Raw genomic sequence first — 17,450 nt, 5'->3', positions numbered from 1 at the left:
TTTAAATATTTGTGATATTTATAAACAATTTCAGCAATTACTCATTCTCGTTCAAATTGTATAAATAAACTCATATCTACTTCAATATCAAATAAAAAAAAACGGGATTCAATAAGAAAATTATGTCATGACCAAAAATATATATTTTTGGAAATCAAAATAAAACATTACGTTGATAAGTATAGACAGTAAAAGGGGCCTTAGAATTTGGAATAAATTATTTTATAGAAAGATTTGTCGGTGCCAAGAATCGAACCCGAGCTCTCCGTGTATCAGTCCTGCGATTTTTACGCATCAACAAAGCACCGGTTTTTAGTTGCATTAAATTTTTCCAATTGCGATTGTTTCAGTTGTAGAAAATTTAAAAAAATTTTGTAAATAATACACTGAATATTTATTATGTTTTACAAACTGAAACTTATTTATTTTTTTAAAATCGTGAAAAATTATTTGTGAAAATCCGGTACTAAAAGAAAACTATTTTATGTAAATGATTGCTAATTGCAGGATAATTGTAAAATTTATAGTGACCATAACATGATCCTGATACACCAACATGATTAATAATCTTGTATTTTTTTTTCTTCAATTGTTTACAATTTATCGTAGGCAATTATAAAAAAGATAAATTGAATAACTAACATCGTAAAAAATAATTTCTTAATTATCTTAAAATTGTAATATGCATGAGAGAGAAATAAAAGAGAAAAAAATTAAAGTTTTTTCAATACCATTGAAATTGAATAATCTTATAATTTATTTATACAACTTCATAAAGAGTTACTTCTTTACTTCCCTTAGATTTTGTTTGCCTAGATTTAGCTAGTTGATATAAATTACGACTATTTTTAGTTATTTCAGCGTCTAATTTTAATTTTTTTACAATTGACTCACGTTTTTCGTTGGTCTCTTGGGGTGCCAAAGGTTTAGTCAGACCTTGGCTAACCTTATACAATATACTTACACCTTCTCCGCTTTTTATTGCTAATGTAAAACTGCAATACAAATAAATTCATTAAGTAAGAGCTTAAAATATTTTTTTTTTAATTGCACACCTCAAGCGCGAATTCACTGCCTCACTACTACGTCCCTCTCTTTTCAATTCACTACAATCAGTTGAATCGTATACTAGTACAATAGACAATTTATTATGAAATAATTTCCACCCGATATTAATTTATTATTCCATTGATTTAAAATGGATATTTTAATCCAAGAAGTCAGTGCTGTCAATTGTTACGAAGGAATTTTTGGAACCACAATAACTTTGAAGAAGGCCATCGGCAGGCGAAATAGAAGTAGATTTTTCGTTATTTATTTAATTATTTAAATCCATAAGGTAGACGGTGGCGTTTAAAGGTTCATCTAAAGCTTATAAGGTCAATTATATTTATGCTTGTCAATTTTTAACACAATATTTTATGCATACTTTAATGTTGAGATTTTAAAAGTGTTAGACGGCAGTAATCGCATTGCAACAGTTACATGAATTTATTAAAAAGTGTAAGAACGAATGCAACAGCTAAATTTAAATAAATAAATAGCTAATTTTCGTTTAATATAAAAAAATACTACTGAAATATGAAGCTCATTAGATAAACTACATAAAAATATTAACAAGATTAAACTATTATAAATCACTTGAAAGTTATTAAATGAGAAAGTCGAAAAAAAAATGTTTTTTTCTATTTTTCGAAAAATTTTTAAATTCATCAAATCCTCCGAAAAAAATTATCAAAAGAGTAAGCAACATAGTTTAATTTAAAGCAAATCGAATGAATATAAAATTTCAATCACCAAAAATAGATTATCTCTTTGGGATCAAAAGTTATCTAAAGATAAATCAAGACAAGTTGAATTTTTTTAAAAATTAAAAAATCTTTAAACGGCTATAGCTTTTAAACTTTTTGGTCGATTTAGCTCATCTTCGAACTGAACCGAGCTCTTTAGCTAAAAAATATGTAAAAATAATTTCATCAAGAACAGTATAGAATTTTCGACGCTATCCTGAGAGAACCCTGCGTTATATATATATATATATATATATATATATATATATATATTTTCACCAATGCAATTTTTGGAACCTACTTGACTAAAATAGATAGAAAATGTTAAAATTTTTGTAAAGTCGCATCATGAGGACAAATACAAGTTAGATTTTTATAAAATCTACTAAAAAGTAATAAATTAGCATAATTTTTTTTCTATTATATAGAAAAACAGACAAAAATTTTCTCAGAACTGAAAAAAATTTTTAAAAAGAATTTTTTCTCGCCTCGAAAAATCTTTTTAATCCAAGAAAATTTTTGTCTTTAATGAATAATGCGAAAAATTTTTTGCTCAAAGAAATCCTTTTTTTCTGTGTAGCTTTGTTTTTTTTTGTAGCAAGAATCCTTCTAAAAATCATTATTCAAATTCTTTTTGTTTAATTGTTATTAATAAAAAACCTAAATTATATAATTCATGAAAAATTTACCAGCCATTTTTTATTTTTATTTATAATTTTTATCAGGATTAAAAAACTAAAAAGCGGCAATTAAGAAAAAATGCGGGATATTTTTTAAAAATTTAAAAGAAGAAATTGAACTGAAAAAAATTGCAATTAATAATTTACAAAGAATGAAAATTTCTAATAAAGTAAATAAGAATTAAAATAATAAAAGTAATAATTATAATGAGCGATTGAGGTGTGTACTGTCGATTTTCCAAAGTTTTTTTAAAATTTTCTTTTTACTTTACCTATGACTTCCAAGTTGATTGTGAATATTTTCTAAATCACGCAATTTAATATTTTTCTTTGATGGCCAAGGAATATAAATTTCAGTCTCACCATTTTTATTTATTTTTCCAGTGAGATAAATTAAATCCAACTCTCCTTTGTATTTATATTCGACATCCCAGCATTTTTTTTCTGGAAATAATAATAAATAGTTAGTAAATCTATAATTTCTTTAAACAATCATTCCATTTGTGAATTCAAAAAAAGTTAAACAGCAATAAGAGCGGGATTACGGTTTAAAAATTTAAAAGAAAATCAATCACCTTCGCATAATTCCATGTAAACATAGAAAGCCGTTGTGATTTTCAGTTCATTTTTACATCCAAGCTGGCTAATTTTGTAGTACTGAAATTGAGATATAAAAAAAATTATTGTCGGAATGTTATTTGAAAAATATCAACTGGATCTTTGCTTTAGATTTAAATAGTTTAATCGAGCAATTTAAGACAAAAAAAGTTGAAACTTTTTCGAATTTCTTTAAAATAAAAACCAAAAGTTAATTTGATTTGCGCTTTTTTTCAAAATTACCCCAGCAAAAGATTGTACCTCGGGTGTTTTCGGTTTTTTTGCATTTGAATAGTGTCTTTATTTATCAGTTTAAAGTTTTACAGAGTAAAAAAGAATTTTTACAGTTTCATATTATTCTGTAGCTATTGCTTGCGCAGCATAACCAGTTACATTTGTTTTGTTAATTGATAGTAAGGTAAATGTCCCAATACCGGAACGGGACCCAATACCGGAACGATTTGATAATCATTATATTATATTTCAACTCGTACGCGATGAAACTAAATAAAACTTTCTTTATTTAAAACCTTAATCGTTTAGTTACAAAGTAGGATATAAAATTAATTTTAGAATATATCCAAAATATAAAAAAAAATGTTAATTAGAGCAATAGTCTCGGATTCATGAATTTTTCATATCTCTTAATGGTTTTGCTAAGAAATCAGTCAATGGTCTTAAGCTTATAGAAAATGGATAGAATTACTTTTCAATAATTTTTTTTTTGTATATGCATCTTGAATCACATAAAATTCAAGAAAACATATTAAAAATATGAAAAAAAAATAGTATTATTATATTAATTTTACTGTTCATCTATTGGTACACCAAAATAAACCCGTGCCCAGTACCGGAACAGCCAATCATATTAATGTTATAGATAGACATTAACGGTGAGTTTTATTGACTGGCTAAATCAAGTACAATATTAATTATTACTGGAGCCCTAATATTTAATGCAATATGTATAATTGTTATAAAAAATAGATTAAGTATAGATAAGCTCTAATTTAAATCATAAAAAATAAATTTTTGTTTTCAGTTTTTTTTTTAAATTATTTTTATAGTATAGCCTCAAATGATTTATTTGGTTTCTATTCTTTAGTTCAAAATATTTATTTTCATTGAATATTTAATCATTTAAAAATTTTAAATACATTTTACATTATGGGTGTGATATAGCAGACATCAGACAAATTTAAAATTATTAATAAATCGAGTAAATAATAAATAATATAAAATTAAAAAAAATACAAATTCAAAAGATTTTAAAATTAATAATGCTTTTTTCGTAAATATTATTTTTTTAATTATTTATCTTATTTATTTATAATTTTAAAGTTGTCTGATGTCTGCTACATTCATACTCGTTTTACATTAATATTATTTAATAATTATTAATATTTTCACCATGAATAAATGCAAAAAATAACTTATTTTATTTACTGTTCCGGTATTAGGACAACCGAATTCCCGTATTGGGACAAGGCTATTTCAGCGTTCCGGTATTGGGTCTTTTGGGTGTCATAGAAAAAAATTTTTTTTTTATATTAAATTTAAGAAAAATGAACTAATTTGATTATTTTTGCATTGGTAAATGTCTATTCTATATGATGTAATAAATTATTTTGGTTTATAATTTATTTGAATATTTTTAAAACGATAAAAATCAGTCATATACCCTTCATCGTTCCGGTATTGGGACATTTACCTTATTTGTATTTTTATGCATTTAAGTAATGTTACTTGTGAGTTTTTATTCCTACTCAGGTGTTTTATGTACGAAATATTCTCCCACTTTCCTTCGCGCATGCGCAGTATAAAAATTTCCGGTAGTGGGAGCGGTTTCTGATGTTTATTCGCGTTCAAGAACTTTACCCGGTTTTCGAGGTTATGTTTATTTAAATTTTTTAGTATCCAATCCAGAAATATGTAACTATGATACATTTATTAGCTAAAATGCAGAAAGTAAACTTACACTAGGATGACAGATGTCGTACATTTTAAACTAAAAAATTATAAAATGTTTTAAATGACGTTATCTTGTATTTCCTCGCACGGGTTAGATTCCCAGCTCGGACTATTCGATTATTTTTCTCAACATATTTATTAATTATTCGCTAGAAGATTCCTTCCTTATCCTTTCCAATTCACTTGTTAATTTTTCTGAAAAAATCATTCTCGCATAACATTATTTAATTATTTTAAAATGTAAAAACAATTTATTATATTTTTAAAGGAGTTTTTTTAAAAATAATTTTATTGATATAGACTATAGGGGTGGAAGAGGCAAAACGGGCCAGAGGAGTTACACGGAAAAAAATCATGCGCAAAATTTTAATAATTTGTAGTTTATTTTCGACTTAAAATCAGTATATTCGATACTAATATCAAATCAGGATCATTATATGTATTACACAATAGCTATTATTTATATTTAAATTCGATACACATACAAGAGCTAAATTTGTAATTTCATATATTAAAATTAATATGAAAAAAAAATCGGTAAATTGATATCTAGAGTTATTACTATTCAAATAAACATACAAAAATTTTAAAAATGAGGAACCGAAAAATTAGTAAACGTACATATTAATATATAAAAATCTAGTATACGAATTTTTCATTTTATTAGAGGTGGGTAGTTCCGGACATGTATAGCTCCATGAACTATGTCTTTTGTCGGATACATATCCGGTCGTTCCTCAAAATTCACTTTAGTATGCTCACTAGTTCTCTTTTTCGCGCCACTGTCATCATTACCAACAAGCAGTCAAGCAGCAGAATAATTTTTGATTGGTGATTTTTTATGGAATTTTGAGTTGAATAACAATCATAATTCATTCTCTATTTAGTATAAAATAATATAGTTCGCCGTGAATGCGTCTTAAACACGTAGCTCGCATAGCATATGATGTTGTATATGCTGGAATATTTTGTATGTATACGTTCTAAATACTGAACCTTCATGAGAATTAAAAACATTAAATAGTTTCACGGATATGATTCCAGGAACTAGTTCCTTTTCGCTCCAGAAACGTTCCAGGTTCAATACGGAATGTTCCCGGAACTACCCACCTCTACATTTTATTATTTACCACTTATTTGATTTATGTATATTGTAAATTAATTTATAATGATGAATATATGATATTTTAAGCTAATAATTGATCAGTGATATCGAATTTATAAAATAAAAGTTTGTAACTTTTGCAATTTTCGGCTGGAAAAATCAGTATCTAAGATACCAATTGTTAATTTGACCAATCATTACTTTTTAATAGATTATGCCATAAATTAATAAACTTTCACTAATAAGTCACGTATAATACCTAAAAGTAAAAATATTTGCTTACTTTTTGAAATAATTGATAGTAGTTTTTAGGAATATACAAAAAATAGTAAACAACTTGCATTAAGCACAAAATAGTACCAACTATTGATAAAAGATTACACTTTTTACTATTATTTATTAATTTTTAATGTTCTGTTTTTTCTGTGAAGGGGTAAAATGGGATACCCGCGAAATTTTATAAAAAAAGTTTGTTTTTTAAACATTTAAAAATTTCTTTCATAAATACAACTAAGCATTATTTTGAATTTCTCTTTTTACTTTGAAAAGTTTAGTTTTTGTAAAAAAATAGTATAAAATCAATTTGATTTTTTTTTTTTATTATCAATTTACAAACAAATAACTCCCAATGTCAAATTACTCCAAATGCATTTCGGTAATCAACTTTAAAATGTTTAGAAATTTTATAATTTTTAAATTTAATTAACTTTTAAAAATTTTTTAATCCATTTAATCTATAATTGCTTTTTTAAAAATATCTTCTTTGAAATTAAAACTAACTTACATCTTTTACTTTGATGTTAACAACAAATAAAAAATTAACAATTTAAAGTCGGTAGTTAAACTCTTTTAAAAATCAAAAGGGTCAGTCAAAAAAATATTAATGACTAGTTTTATGATAGAAACTATAAAAAATTCTTTTCTTCCTCTTTTTGCATCCAATAATTATGTGAAATGTTATTTTTCTTCATGTAAATTACTTATATGAAAATTTAATTTATTTTATTTCCAGAATTTTTTTTTTTCACCTTTTTCAGGGGGTCCATTTTGCCCGCAAAAAATGAAAATTTTTTTTTAATAGTAGCTGAAAATTTTTTCCATTCACTTTGAATACCATTAAAAAAAATGTAGAACGTATTCAACGTATTTTATTTTTTCAATCATAAATTTATGAAAATCTTGATAAGCAGACATACGAGAAATAGACTGTTATCTTTCATTGAGCCACTACACGAGTTAGTTTCCCAGCTGTTGTAAGCTGCGTTCGGTGACCCCTGCTTTTAGAATCGAATAATTTCTTCATAATGATGAGAGTTGTGGAAGCGCATGTGTAGATTATTCTACTTTGCTTTAGCTTGCGTGGAAATTTCACTTGTAATTGAACTGTAGCCGATTCATCAATTCGTTTAAGAGATTTCAAAAACTAAAAAAATAGTATATTACACACTATTAATTTAGATCACTGTCAATTATTACGTAATTAACTAATTTTCCTACAACCTATGTTGCGTAGAAAAGATGTAAGACAAGATTATTTAAGACTTCCAACTAGATATCTTGCTTTTTACGATAAATCATTTATCGTATCAGCAATACGCATCTGGAATACATTACCACCGAATCTTACAAATCTTGATACTTTTAAGGAGTTTCGTAACGCTACAATTAACTACTTCCGTAGTAAATTTATATTTTATATTTGTATTAATATTAATATTATGTATTGAACCAATGTCAAAACTAGTTTTTTTCTGTGTAATTATATATTGTAAGGATAAATAGTAAAACCCAATAAGAAATATTTATGATATAATATATCAATGTTTAGTTTATTACATTTTTTAAAATAAATTAATATTTTTAATTATAATACATTAGATTACAATAATTTCTAACAAGATTACTCAGTTTTAGAATTAATATTTTTTTAATTTATTGAAGAATATCAATAATTAACTTAAAATATTTGGGAATGATTTCACCGAAGATAAATCTATAAAAAAAATCAAGCAACAAAAAAAAATAATAATAATTAATTAATTTGTCATTATCATCACCAAGATAAATGACAAAAATTTTAAATTTTCTGTCTGTATACTTTTAATGACAATATTTTTTTCGTTTGAGTAAAAATTTATGGACTTATCCAAGTAACAACAATTATTATATTTTTAATAAAAATTACGATAGCATCAGGTGTAATATTGGCAATAATATATCAAATAAATGTATTATACAAATGGACTTTTCCCGCGTGATAGATTTACGGAATAAATAAAATATAAAAAGTTACCTCTCATTTATTTGATAATAAAACAACTCGGTTTTAGACATACTAATTATCAACAAAAACATAATAAATCTTAAGATGTTTGCCAGACAATTATACCAATCAAAATAGAAAGAGCCACGGCTCCGATCATTACCAGTATACATTTCTTTTTTCGTAATTTATTTTGGTAAGTTGCTGCTGTCCTCAATTGTTGAGCGCCTTCATGAACAAATACTTCAGTTCTTTCTACAGATGCCTCTATTGAATCAATTACAACTCCCTGGTCATGTACTAAAGCCCCCAAGTCTTTGAATATTTGATTAACATCACTTATATCACTCTAAAAATAATTACATTTTAATTGGTATTAAATTTCATTCTGTATCGCACACTATCCTTCATGATTACCTACATTGGAGCTCAAAGTTTGTGTCAGCAGCCAGTCAGAAACGAGTTAATTTAACACCAATTGTCATTAACTATTGGTGTAAGCGTAAATTGTCATTTGCAAATTATAATCAGGGTTGCGAATTCTTCAATGAGAATATTTGCAATTAAAAATTAAATTTTTAATCCGTAATTGAAATTATATCGATTAACATTACAAAATTAATTTTTAGTTCAACGACTTTAATTAAAAAATTGAAAAATTAATTTTAATTCAGAAACGTCAGATTAAATATTAAAAAATTAATTTTAATCCAGAGACGTGGGATTCTAAATTTAAAAATTGATATTTAATCAGGCACAAGAGATTCAAAATTGAAAATTAATTTAAATGTACACACGTGGGATTAAAAATCAAAAACTCATGTTTAATCAGACAAGTGAAATTGAAAATTGAAAAATTAGTTTTTAAATTGACACGTGGGTTTCAAATTTAAAAAATTAATTATAATTCAGAAACGTGGCATTAAAAATTAAAAAATTACTTGTTAATTCAAATACTTGGGATCAAAAATTGGAAATTACTTTTTAATTTAGATACGGTACGCAATCAGATAAGTAATCAAGACAAAAAATTTGACGGCACACAACAGGAAAGAATACTGTTTTACTTGATCAAGTTTAAATATTTTTAAGCTTACTCTTGATCGTCAGATATAATCGAATTTCAAATAAAAAGATCAATCATAGTTGAGACATTTAAGAATTAAATTTTTTGAATAATTTTCAGTGTAAACAGAAAATTAAAAATTAAAACAACACTAATCCGATGTTCGGAATTTAAAATTTTTTATTTAATTTTTAATACGAAAATAGAAAATTAAAAATCGGAATGTAATTTTTGAATCCTCTTTAGCTATGGCTAATTAAAATTTTTGATTTACTTTTCAATTATTAAATATGGAATTTGAGATTAAAAATAAATTTTCGAATCTGGTTTTCCGAATTGAAATTGTTCATTTAATGTTTTATTTTATAACGTAGACTTAAAAACTAAGCCATTACATTTTAACGCTACTTTACGAATTGAAAATTTGAAATTTAATTTTTAATTAAAAAATGTAGGATTAAAAATTAAAAAATTATTTTGAATTTGTTGTTTTTGGATTATGAAATATAAAAAAAAAATTTAATTGAAGCAATAATGCAATTATAAATTTAATGCACTATTTGCAACCCTGTTTGCAATTTACGCGTTTCCTAATATTTGTTAGCGACATTAAATTGAAATTATCTTCTTGCGACTGGCTGTAAAGGCACTGAAACTAAGTTTCGATGCTGATATCATGAAAAAATATATTAATAAATGTATACCTCAAGTTGACGTATACTAGCTTCTTGTTCTTCGAGCATTCGTAGGTTTTGTTCATCTTGTAAATGTTGTTGTTGAATTTGTTTTTGTGTTCTACTGTCTTGTAATTCAATCAATGTTTCTTGTTTCTTTTCACCAAATGGAACCACTCCAGCGCTAGCTTTAGCTTTACGAACCATTTCTTTTTCTTTAGATGCTGCTTGCCTTTGGACACTCTGAAAACTGTTTAAAGCAGACATAAATTCATCTTGAAGTCTTTCTGTATGCATCCGCATTTTCCTTCGAGTTTGTTCTCCAGGACTGTTCGAAGATGAATTACTGACAATCGCTGCCAAATCTCTCAGATGTACATTTGTATCTTTTGCTAGCTGCTGAGTGTAATGCTGAATTTGATGTCTAAAATAATAATAATAAGTTTTAATTAATTGGTGAGAATTTACAGCTACACGGAGAAAAATGTTACCTGGAAACTCAACAATTTTTATTATGCTGTCGAGCAAACTTGAAACAGAAAGTGAAGCATCCAAAAAGTTATAATGCTCTTATAAAATATTAACAAGCCGCATCACTATTATTATATTGTACGAAAGTAATTGCTATTAGAGCTTATTGATAAGTTTCTCGCGCGTAGTAAGTATTGTGACACAGCATTATAATTTTTTGGATCACTTCCTGTTTCAAGTTTGGTTAGCATAATAAAAATTGTTAGGTTTCGAGCCAACACTTTTCTCTGTGTGTATGAATTATCTTGAGCGCGAGGTTAATAAATGACTAGAAATTGTAATTTATATCTATAATATAAATTGATTAGTTTAAATATTAAGTATTAGAAATTATAATTGTAGAAAGGAATCCATGAACGCGATTGCTATTGTTATTTTTATTATTAATATTAATATTAAGAATTAATGTGATAGAAACGTATAAAAAAATATATATTATATTATGTATTTTGGGTTTTGATGGCCGCAAAAAGTTTCGACTTAATGGCAAAATAAATCTTATTTATGGTGATACTTTGTGAGAATTTTTGGATACTACTGCCTGTTCGAGATCAGTTTCGTAAGACATAATGATGCTTTTGTTGAACCTACATATAAAACCGTGACTTAAAAAAAAATAATTTTTATTAGTGACTATCAGAATTTCGAATAAACTATTGTCAGATCTTGTTGCACCAGATATATCAAGAACTCAGATCAGCTGCCATTCATTACTCCTTGAAAATGATCATGTATGAATGTAGATTTATTATTAACGAATGTCTTTTATATTTTTCTATTTGTATAGAGTCAATATGTATATGATTGTACTTGCACTGTTTGTTTTTTTTTTTCGATCTCTTATAAAAATTTGTTGGTTTACGATGTTTTAAGAAGCCTCTCCAAAAATCGATGATAAAAAATTTTGAAGAGGTCGCTTACGAATTTTGAAAATTTAAAAAATGATCGGAATTTGAATTTTTATTTCAAATTTTTTTCTTTCGTGGCAGCAATAGTTTATATTTGTGAAATCATGTCTATGCTGAAAATTTGAGCCCAAAATTTAAATATTCAAATCTCGCTCAAGAATTTTGAATGTTTCCGAATGCTGTCTTTTGGACGTTTTCGAGCAACCCTTGAATATTAGTAATAAAGCTTCTCGATTTTTTCCCCTTCAATTTATATCACAATGAATGAAAATATAACCCGAGAAATAGAAATAATAAGTTTTTAATATACTTTTTGATTTTGTAATGCAATTTTTAGGTTTTGTCGCTTATTCAAAACTTACGCAATTTTATTATTTAAGACTGTCCTGTAAATTTTTGGTTTTGCAAAAGTTATATTTTAGTGAAATGACAATAATTGAGTTATAAAAAAATACAAAAACTAATTCAAAGTATTATCGGTCACATATTATCAGCTGATATTCAAAATTCTTGAGCACCGTTTAAATATTTAAATTTCGGGCTGAAATTTTCAGCGAAGTCATGATTTCACAAATATAAACTATTGCTGCCACAAAAGAAAAAAATTCGAAATAAAAATTCAAATTTCGATCATTTTTGATATTTAAAAAATTCGTGAGCGATATCTTGAAAATTTTTTATCGAGCTGATTTTTGAACAGTCTTCTTAAAACATCGTAAGCCAACAAATTTTCATAAGAGACTCGAAAAAAAAATAGTCGGTTTTTTGGGCCACCCTATTATACATATTTTAACAAAGAAACTGAACATGATGATTTGTGGTAATCATGAATTTATTAATTTATTGTTGAGAGTCTATACTAAACTATTAAATTTTTTACTTGAAATACTTTTTATAAATTTAGGAATTTTCTTTTTTTTCTTAGTCTTATTTTTGTAATGTGATAGCCCTTAGGGAGTTCAGGCTTCAAAAAATAGTGATAAATAAATAAAATATAGATAATTACAGTTGATTTCGAAGCTCTTGTGAATCTGTTGATCCTCCCAATTGGTTAACCATTTTTTGCATTGATGACACTAATAAAAAAAGTATACCTTATAATTATAAACTTTTTTACAGTAAAGTTTATGAATAAAAAAATAAAATTACCATTTTGAGATATTTTGAGTATTGACGTTCCTACTGTTTGTGAAAGTCTTTCAAAATCTTGTTCTCTAACTGGCCCACCATTGTGATACGATGAGAATCCAATGTCCATTTTTATTTATTATCCTGGTATTTTATTAAATCGTAACTGTAATGAATAAAAATGTCAGTTACTAATTAAAATTTTTTTTTAATTTTTAATCAGCAAAAAATTCGTTGGTTGTTTAACTTTTTTTATCAACAGTAAAAATATTTTATGATTATTTAAAAAAATAAAAAATATTATCAGTTTAAAGTGTCGTTAATTTTTTTTACCTTTTTTATAAAATTATTTACGATAATATTTGAGACGAAAACTGATAAAATAGATTAATATCAAGTACGTCACCGACTGTCAAATGTGCTTATTAATATTGTTGAAAAATCAAATCCAAGATGAGTTACTTTATTAAGTCAACTATTGCAATTATTTACATTAAAATCGATTGAAATTGTTCATTGATAATATAAATGAGTACTGAGAACTGTCATTGTCATCCTCCTCTGGTCTTTCGTCGTTTACAGGAACAGAAAGAGCAAGTCGCTGTCGGGAGTTGTCGGTAATTTTCGGTTTGTGGCCTTAGTGTAGTAACCACGTGACAGAAAACTCGTTTTTTAAGAATGGGGGTAAAAACCGGCAGTACGACAACTGTACTCCGAATTTCTCTGTTCTATGCCAACTTTACTCAAAATGGATATTTAGGTACACCAATAGTTTTCCGAAACTCTACTCTATTCTTTCTCTATTCAAGGAGAACTCTACTCCATGTAAACTCTACTCCATTAAAACTGTACTCAATGACAACATTATACTCAATGATACAACTGATAACATACTGAACGTCGATAAGACAGAAGTACGTAGCCGTTAAGTTACCATATGGCGCTGAATGAATAAACCTTAAGTATCTAAAGATGAGATGAAAATTTAAAAATGTCATTTGAAATATATATCATAAGTTAATTACAAGTTTATGGTGTTAATTAATCTATTAGTAAAAAGCAAAAAAAAAATCTTTTATTTTAGTGTGTTCAAAGTAAAGTTATATCATTAAAATATATTTACGTTTTAAATAAAAAATAACTACCAAGTATGTTTATTTTTATGGTATAATTCATGTTTAATTATAAAAAATAAATAAAATTAAAATAATTTATGAAAATAATAAAATGAAAATACTAATGAATATTGTATTAATAAAACAATTATAATTTTTTGTGTGATAGTTGAAAATTTTTTTATTAAAATATAAAGTACATAAATATTTTATGTTAAATAATGGTATTAGGAAATATTAATAAATAAGTTTTAATTATTGTCAAATGAACTGTCAGAAAGTGCCTCCTATTTTATTTACTATAAATATTAGTAATATCAATATTTTCTGTTAAACAATAGTCTTAATTAATACTAATCAACAAGTTACATTTATATATTTTATAGTATATGTAATTGTTGTTAAGGGTGTCGTCAGACAGTGTCTCCTATTTTATTTAAACATTCAATGACTTTCAACTGATAAGTAATGTACGATATTTTTTCTAAAATCTTTAACTCAATGAAATTGCAATGATGTTATTTTTTTTTTTTTTTTTTATTAATTAATAAAAATTAAATAACCTTATGACAGTTGAGTCATTGAATATTTTTGAAATGTAGAGGATACTGTCGAGAATACCCGTAAATCTAAATTAAATCTTTTTTTTTTTTTTATAAAAATTATTTTAATCAGATTACTTATATATAAATATTATATATAATGATTTTTTAATACACAGTAAAAATTATTGCGTTAAAATTAATACAATCCGTGTATTAGAAACGGTTCACAAAATATTTGTGTTAAATCTCAACACGCAACTCGGGTAATACGAGAAGTCAATTCAATACTTTTTAAATGTCAGTATAGCGACCCAAAAATAATGTCTACTTTTACATTTTATTTTTGTACCATGGATATTCAGTAAATATAATCAGCATATTATTTTGAGATTATTAATAGTGACGACAATTATTATTGAAAAATCAACTATTTTTTGAAAGTAAATAACTTTTTTTTATTAGAGTCAAGATTTTAAACAAACCACGCATTATTTAATACTGGTTATAAATAGTAAATAAATTAATTTCTTTTAAAAAAACAAAAACACATTTTCATTTGATGAAAAAATAATTTAAACATTACATGAAATAATGTGAAATTGTAAGAAAATATTATTCATTATTCATTGGTATGATAAAAATTTCTGCTTTTAGTAAATGGTAAATTTAATATATTAATAATTACAATTTTTAAGTTTAATTGATATTTGTAAAATGTCGATTTCACTTTCATTTTTCTAATAATTTTCCGTGACTATCGATTGGATTTTTAATATAAACTTTGTGGTAATTTTAAAGAAACAATTAATAAATTTTAATAATTATAATTTTTGTACCACGTAACATTTTTTAAGTGTTAAATAGTAGATAGATTTAAAATCTTTAAGTAAGATAATGAAATGTGTTGATTTAACACAAAGTAACCAACACGAAAAATTTAACACGGACCGTTCTTAACACAAAAGACACAATTTTTTTTGTTCACCGTGTACATACATCTGCAATAATGTTTACTTTAAAGTTATAGTATCTATAAAAAGATGATATACTTTAAAATTTTCACCAGCACAACTACAAAATATAATTACTGATATGGAAGTTCAGTTGGCACGTTTAGATGCTGGAATTGACCTGCATCGCAATCTCCGTACAATCCAGCGCAATCAGGACATCCGTATTCATCATCTTCAATCTTCTTTAAGATCTGGAAGGTACAATATCCTTAAATTATAAAAACGCCCATAAACAAAAAAAAAGTTCTGAAAACCGCCTGACCCTGCGTGCTAGCCCCAAAACTTCCCACTGTTTTCGAGCTCAAGGAGCTCGACCAATTTTAATGAAATCAAAAAATTTTGCTTGTTACAGATATACATTGCGAGAATTTATATCTGCTGTCGTAAACCGCGAGCTACACGATTCATTATTGCTGATAATGGATAGTGATCAACGTAAAGTATAAATTTATTATTTTTGAACTTAAATTGAATAAGATAAAAGACCCAGTACCCGATCAGAGAACTAGTGCCCGATTTACTAAACATAGATATACAAATGCATGAAGTGATCGAGTACTAGTTCCCTGATTAGGTCTAGAACCTGATTGGGTCTTTTACCTTATATGGACACAAGTGTGCATGTGTGAGAATTCCTACATCACACAGTTTGCGCATTAAAAAAAAAATATGTTTTACCCTATCTAACAATTCCCATAGAATCCACTCAAATGCGACAAAAACCGCATAAAATCCTATAGACTGCATTGGTTTCTATGCGGTTTTTGTCGCATTTGAGTGGGTTCTATGGGAATTTTTGGATAGGGTGACTCATATAATTATTTTCAACTCATCCTTGATTTCACAGAAAATAAAAAAATTATGAAAAGAAAAGTAAATTTTTTTTAAAAAAACTTTCAAATTTGTTTAAAATAAACTGTAAGAGCATTGTCGACAGTATTCCCTACTTTTAAAAAATATTCAATGACTCAACTGTCATAAGGTTATTAAATTTTTATTAATTCAGGGTATTCTCATACAGTACCCCACACTTTTTGAAAATATGCAATAACTTTCAACTAAAAACCGAATTTGAATTTTATTAATTAATTAAAAAACAATTCTAAACAATGGAAAACAGAACAACTTAGTCGTAATTTCATTGAAATGTAGAATTTGAAAAAGAGTTCTTACAATTGATAACAATTGGGTGTCGAAAGAAATTTATTGAATAAATTTTAGCCAACAAAATTTAGAAATTCGAATTATAAACTTGACATGACAATTTTACTGAAATTTATTTAAGAAATTTTGTTTAACTCTCAATTGATATTAAATGTTAATTATTTTTTTTCATTCTATATATCGACAAAATTACGACTACGTTGTTCTTCTTTCAATTAATGCTTTAATTTTTTTTCGTTAATTAATAAAAATTTACTACGCTTATGACAGTTAAAAGTCATTGAAAATTTATAAAAAGTGGAGAGTACTGCCGGAGAATGATCTTCATTTAACAAAAAAAAAGTTTTAACATTTATTTTAAAAAAATAAAAAATAATTATAATAATTTCAATTTCATTGACACAAATATAAATGTAACTTGTTGATTAGTATTAATTACGACTATTGTTTAACAGAAAATGATATTACTAATATTTATATAAGTAATCTGATTAAAATAATTTAAAAAAAAAAAAAGATTTAATTTAGATTTAAGGGCATTCTCGACAGTATCCCCTACATTTCAAAAATATTCAATGACTAAACTGTCATAAGGTTATTTAATTTCTATTAATTAATAAAAAAAAAAATAACATAATTGCAATTTCATTGAGTTAAAGATATTAGAAATAATATCATACATTTCTTATTAGTTGAAAGTCATTGAATGTTTAAATAAAATAGGAGACACTGTCTGACGACACCCTTAACAACAATTACATATACTATAAAATATATAAATGTAACTTGTTGATTAGTATTAATTAAGACTATTGTTTAACAGAAAATATTGATATTACTAATATTTATAGTAAATAAAATAGGAGGCACTTTCTGACAGTTCATTTGACAATAATTAAA

At 25.6% G+C, this 17,450-nt stretch overlaps 2 protein-coding genes across 2 annotated transcripts; both read right to left on the bottom strand.

Moving 5' to 3' along the window:
* Window positions 1-739: 739 nt before the first annotated feature.
* Window positions 740-5,221, bottom strand: LOC103580525 (tRNA-splicing endonuclease subunit Sen15). The gene is made up of 4 exons (XM_008562306.3): window positions 5,046-5,221; window positions 3,046-3,127; window positions 2,743-2,914; window positions 740-995 (listed from the first exon to the last, which is right to left on the bottom strand). Exons 1-4 carry the CDS (start codon window positions 5,067-5,069, stop codon window positions 761-763), a joined length of 513 nt encoding a protein of 170 aa, XP_008560528.1. The 5' UTR covers window positions 5,070-5,221; the 3' UTR covers window positions 740-760.
* Window positions 5,222-8,040: 2,819 nt separating this feature from the next.
* Window positions 8,041-13,398, bottom strand: LOC103580527 (syntaxin-7). Its single transcript, XM_008562309.3, has 5 exons — window positions 13,047-13,398; window positions 12,735-12,879; window positions 12,592-12,661; window positions 10,177-10,570; window positions 8,041-8,755 (listed from the first exon to the last, which is right to left on the bottom strand). Exons 2-5 carry the CDS (start codon window positions 12,841-12,843, stop codon window positions 8,507-8,509), a joined length of 822 nt encoding a protein of 273 aa, XP_008560531.1. The 5' UTR covers window positions 12,844-12,879; window positions 13,047-13,398; the 3' UTR covers window positions 8,041-8,506.
* Between the last annotated feature and the right edge of the window lie 4,052 nt (window positions 13,399-17,450).

Source organism: Microplitis demolitor, chromosome 4 (assembly GCF_026212275.2).
Source record: "Microplitis demolitor isolate Queensland-Clemson2020A chromosome 4, iyMicDemo2.1a, whole genome shotgun sequence".
Lineage (NCBI taxonomy): Eukaryota > Metazoa > Arthropoda > Insecta > Hymenoptera > Braconidae > Microplitis > Microplitis demolitor.
This window is presented reverse-complemented; position numbering and strand designations above follow the sequence as displayed.

What these genes read in the sequence shown, in the direction of transcription:
- LOC103580527 (XM_008562309.3), bottom strand. Translation starts at nt 12,843, where the DNA reads ATGGACATTGGATTCTCATCGTATCACAATGGTGGGCCAGTTAGAGAA. An exon ending in CAAGAGCTTCGAAATCAACT is followed by an intron (nt 10,571 to 12,591) that starts GTAATTATCTAT and finishes TTATTATTTTAG; the next exon opens with ACATCAAATTCAGCATTACA. An exon ending in CTAGTATACGTCAACTTGAG is followed by an intron (nt 8,756 to 10,176) that starts GTATACATTTAT and finishes AATTATTTTTAG; the next exon opens with AGTGATATAAGTGATGTTAA.
- LOC103580525 (XM_008562306.3), bottom strand. Translation starts at nt 5,069, where the DNA reads ATGTACGACATCTGTCATCCTAGT. An exon ending in TTACATGGAATTATGCGAAG is followed by an intron (nt 2,915 to 3,045) that starts GTGATTGATTTT and finishes TATTATTTCCAG; the next exon opens with AAAAAAAATGCTGGGATGTC. An exon ending in AATCAACTTGGAAGTCATAG is followed by an intron (nt 996 to 2,742) that starts GTAAAGTAAAAA and finishes TTTGTATTGCAG; the next exon opens with TTTTACATTAGCAATAAAAA.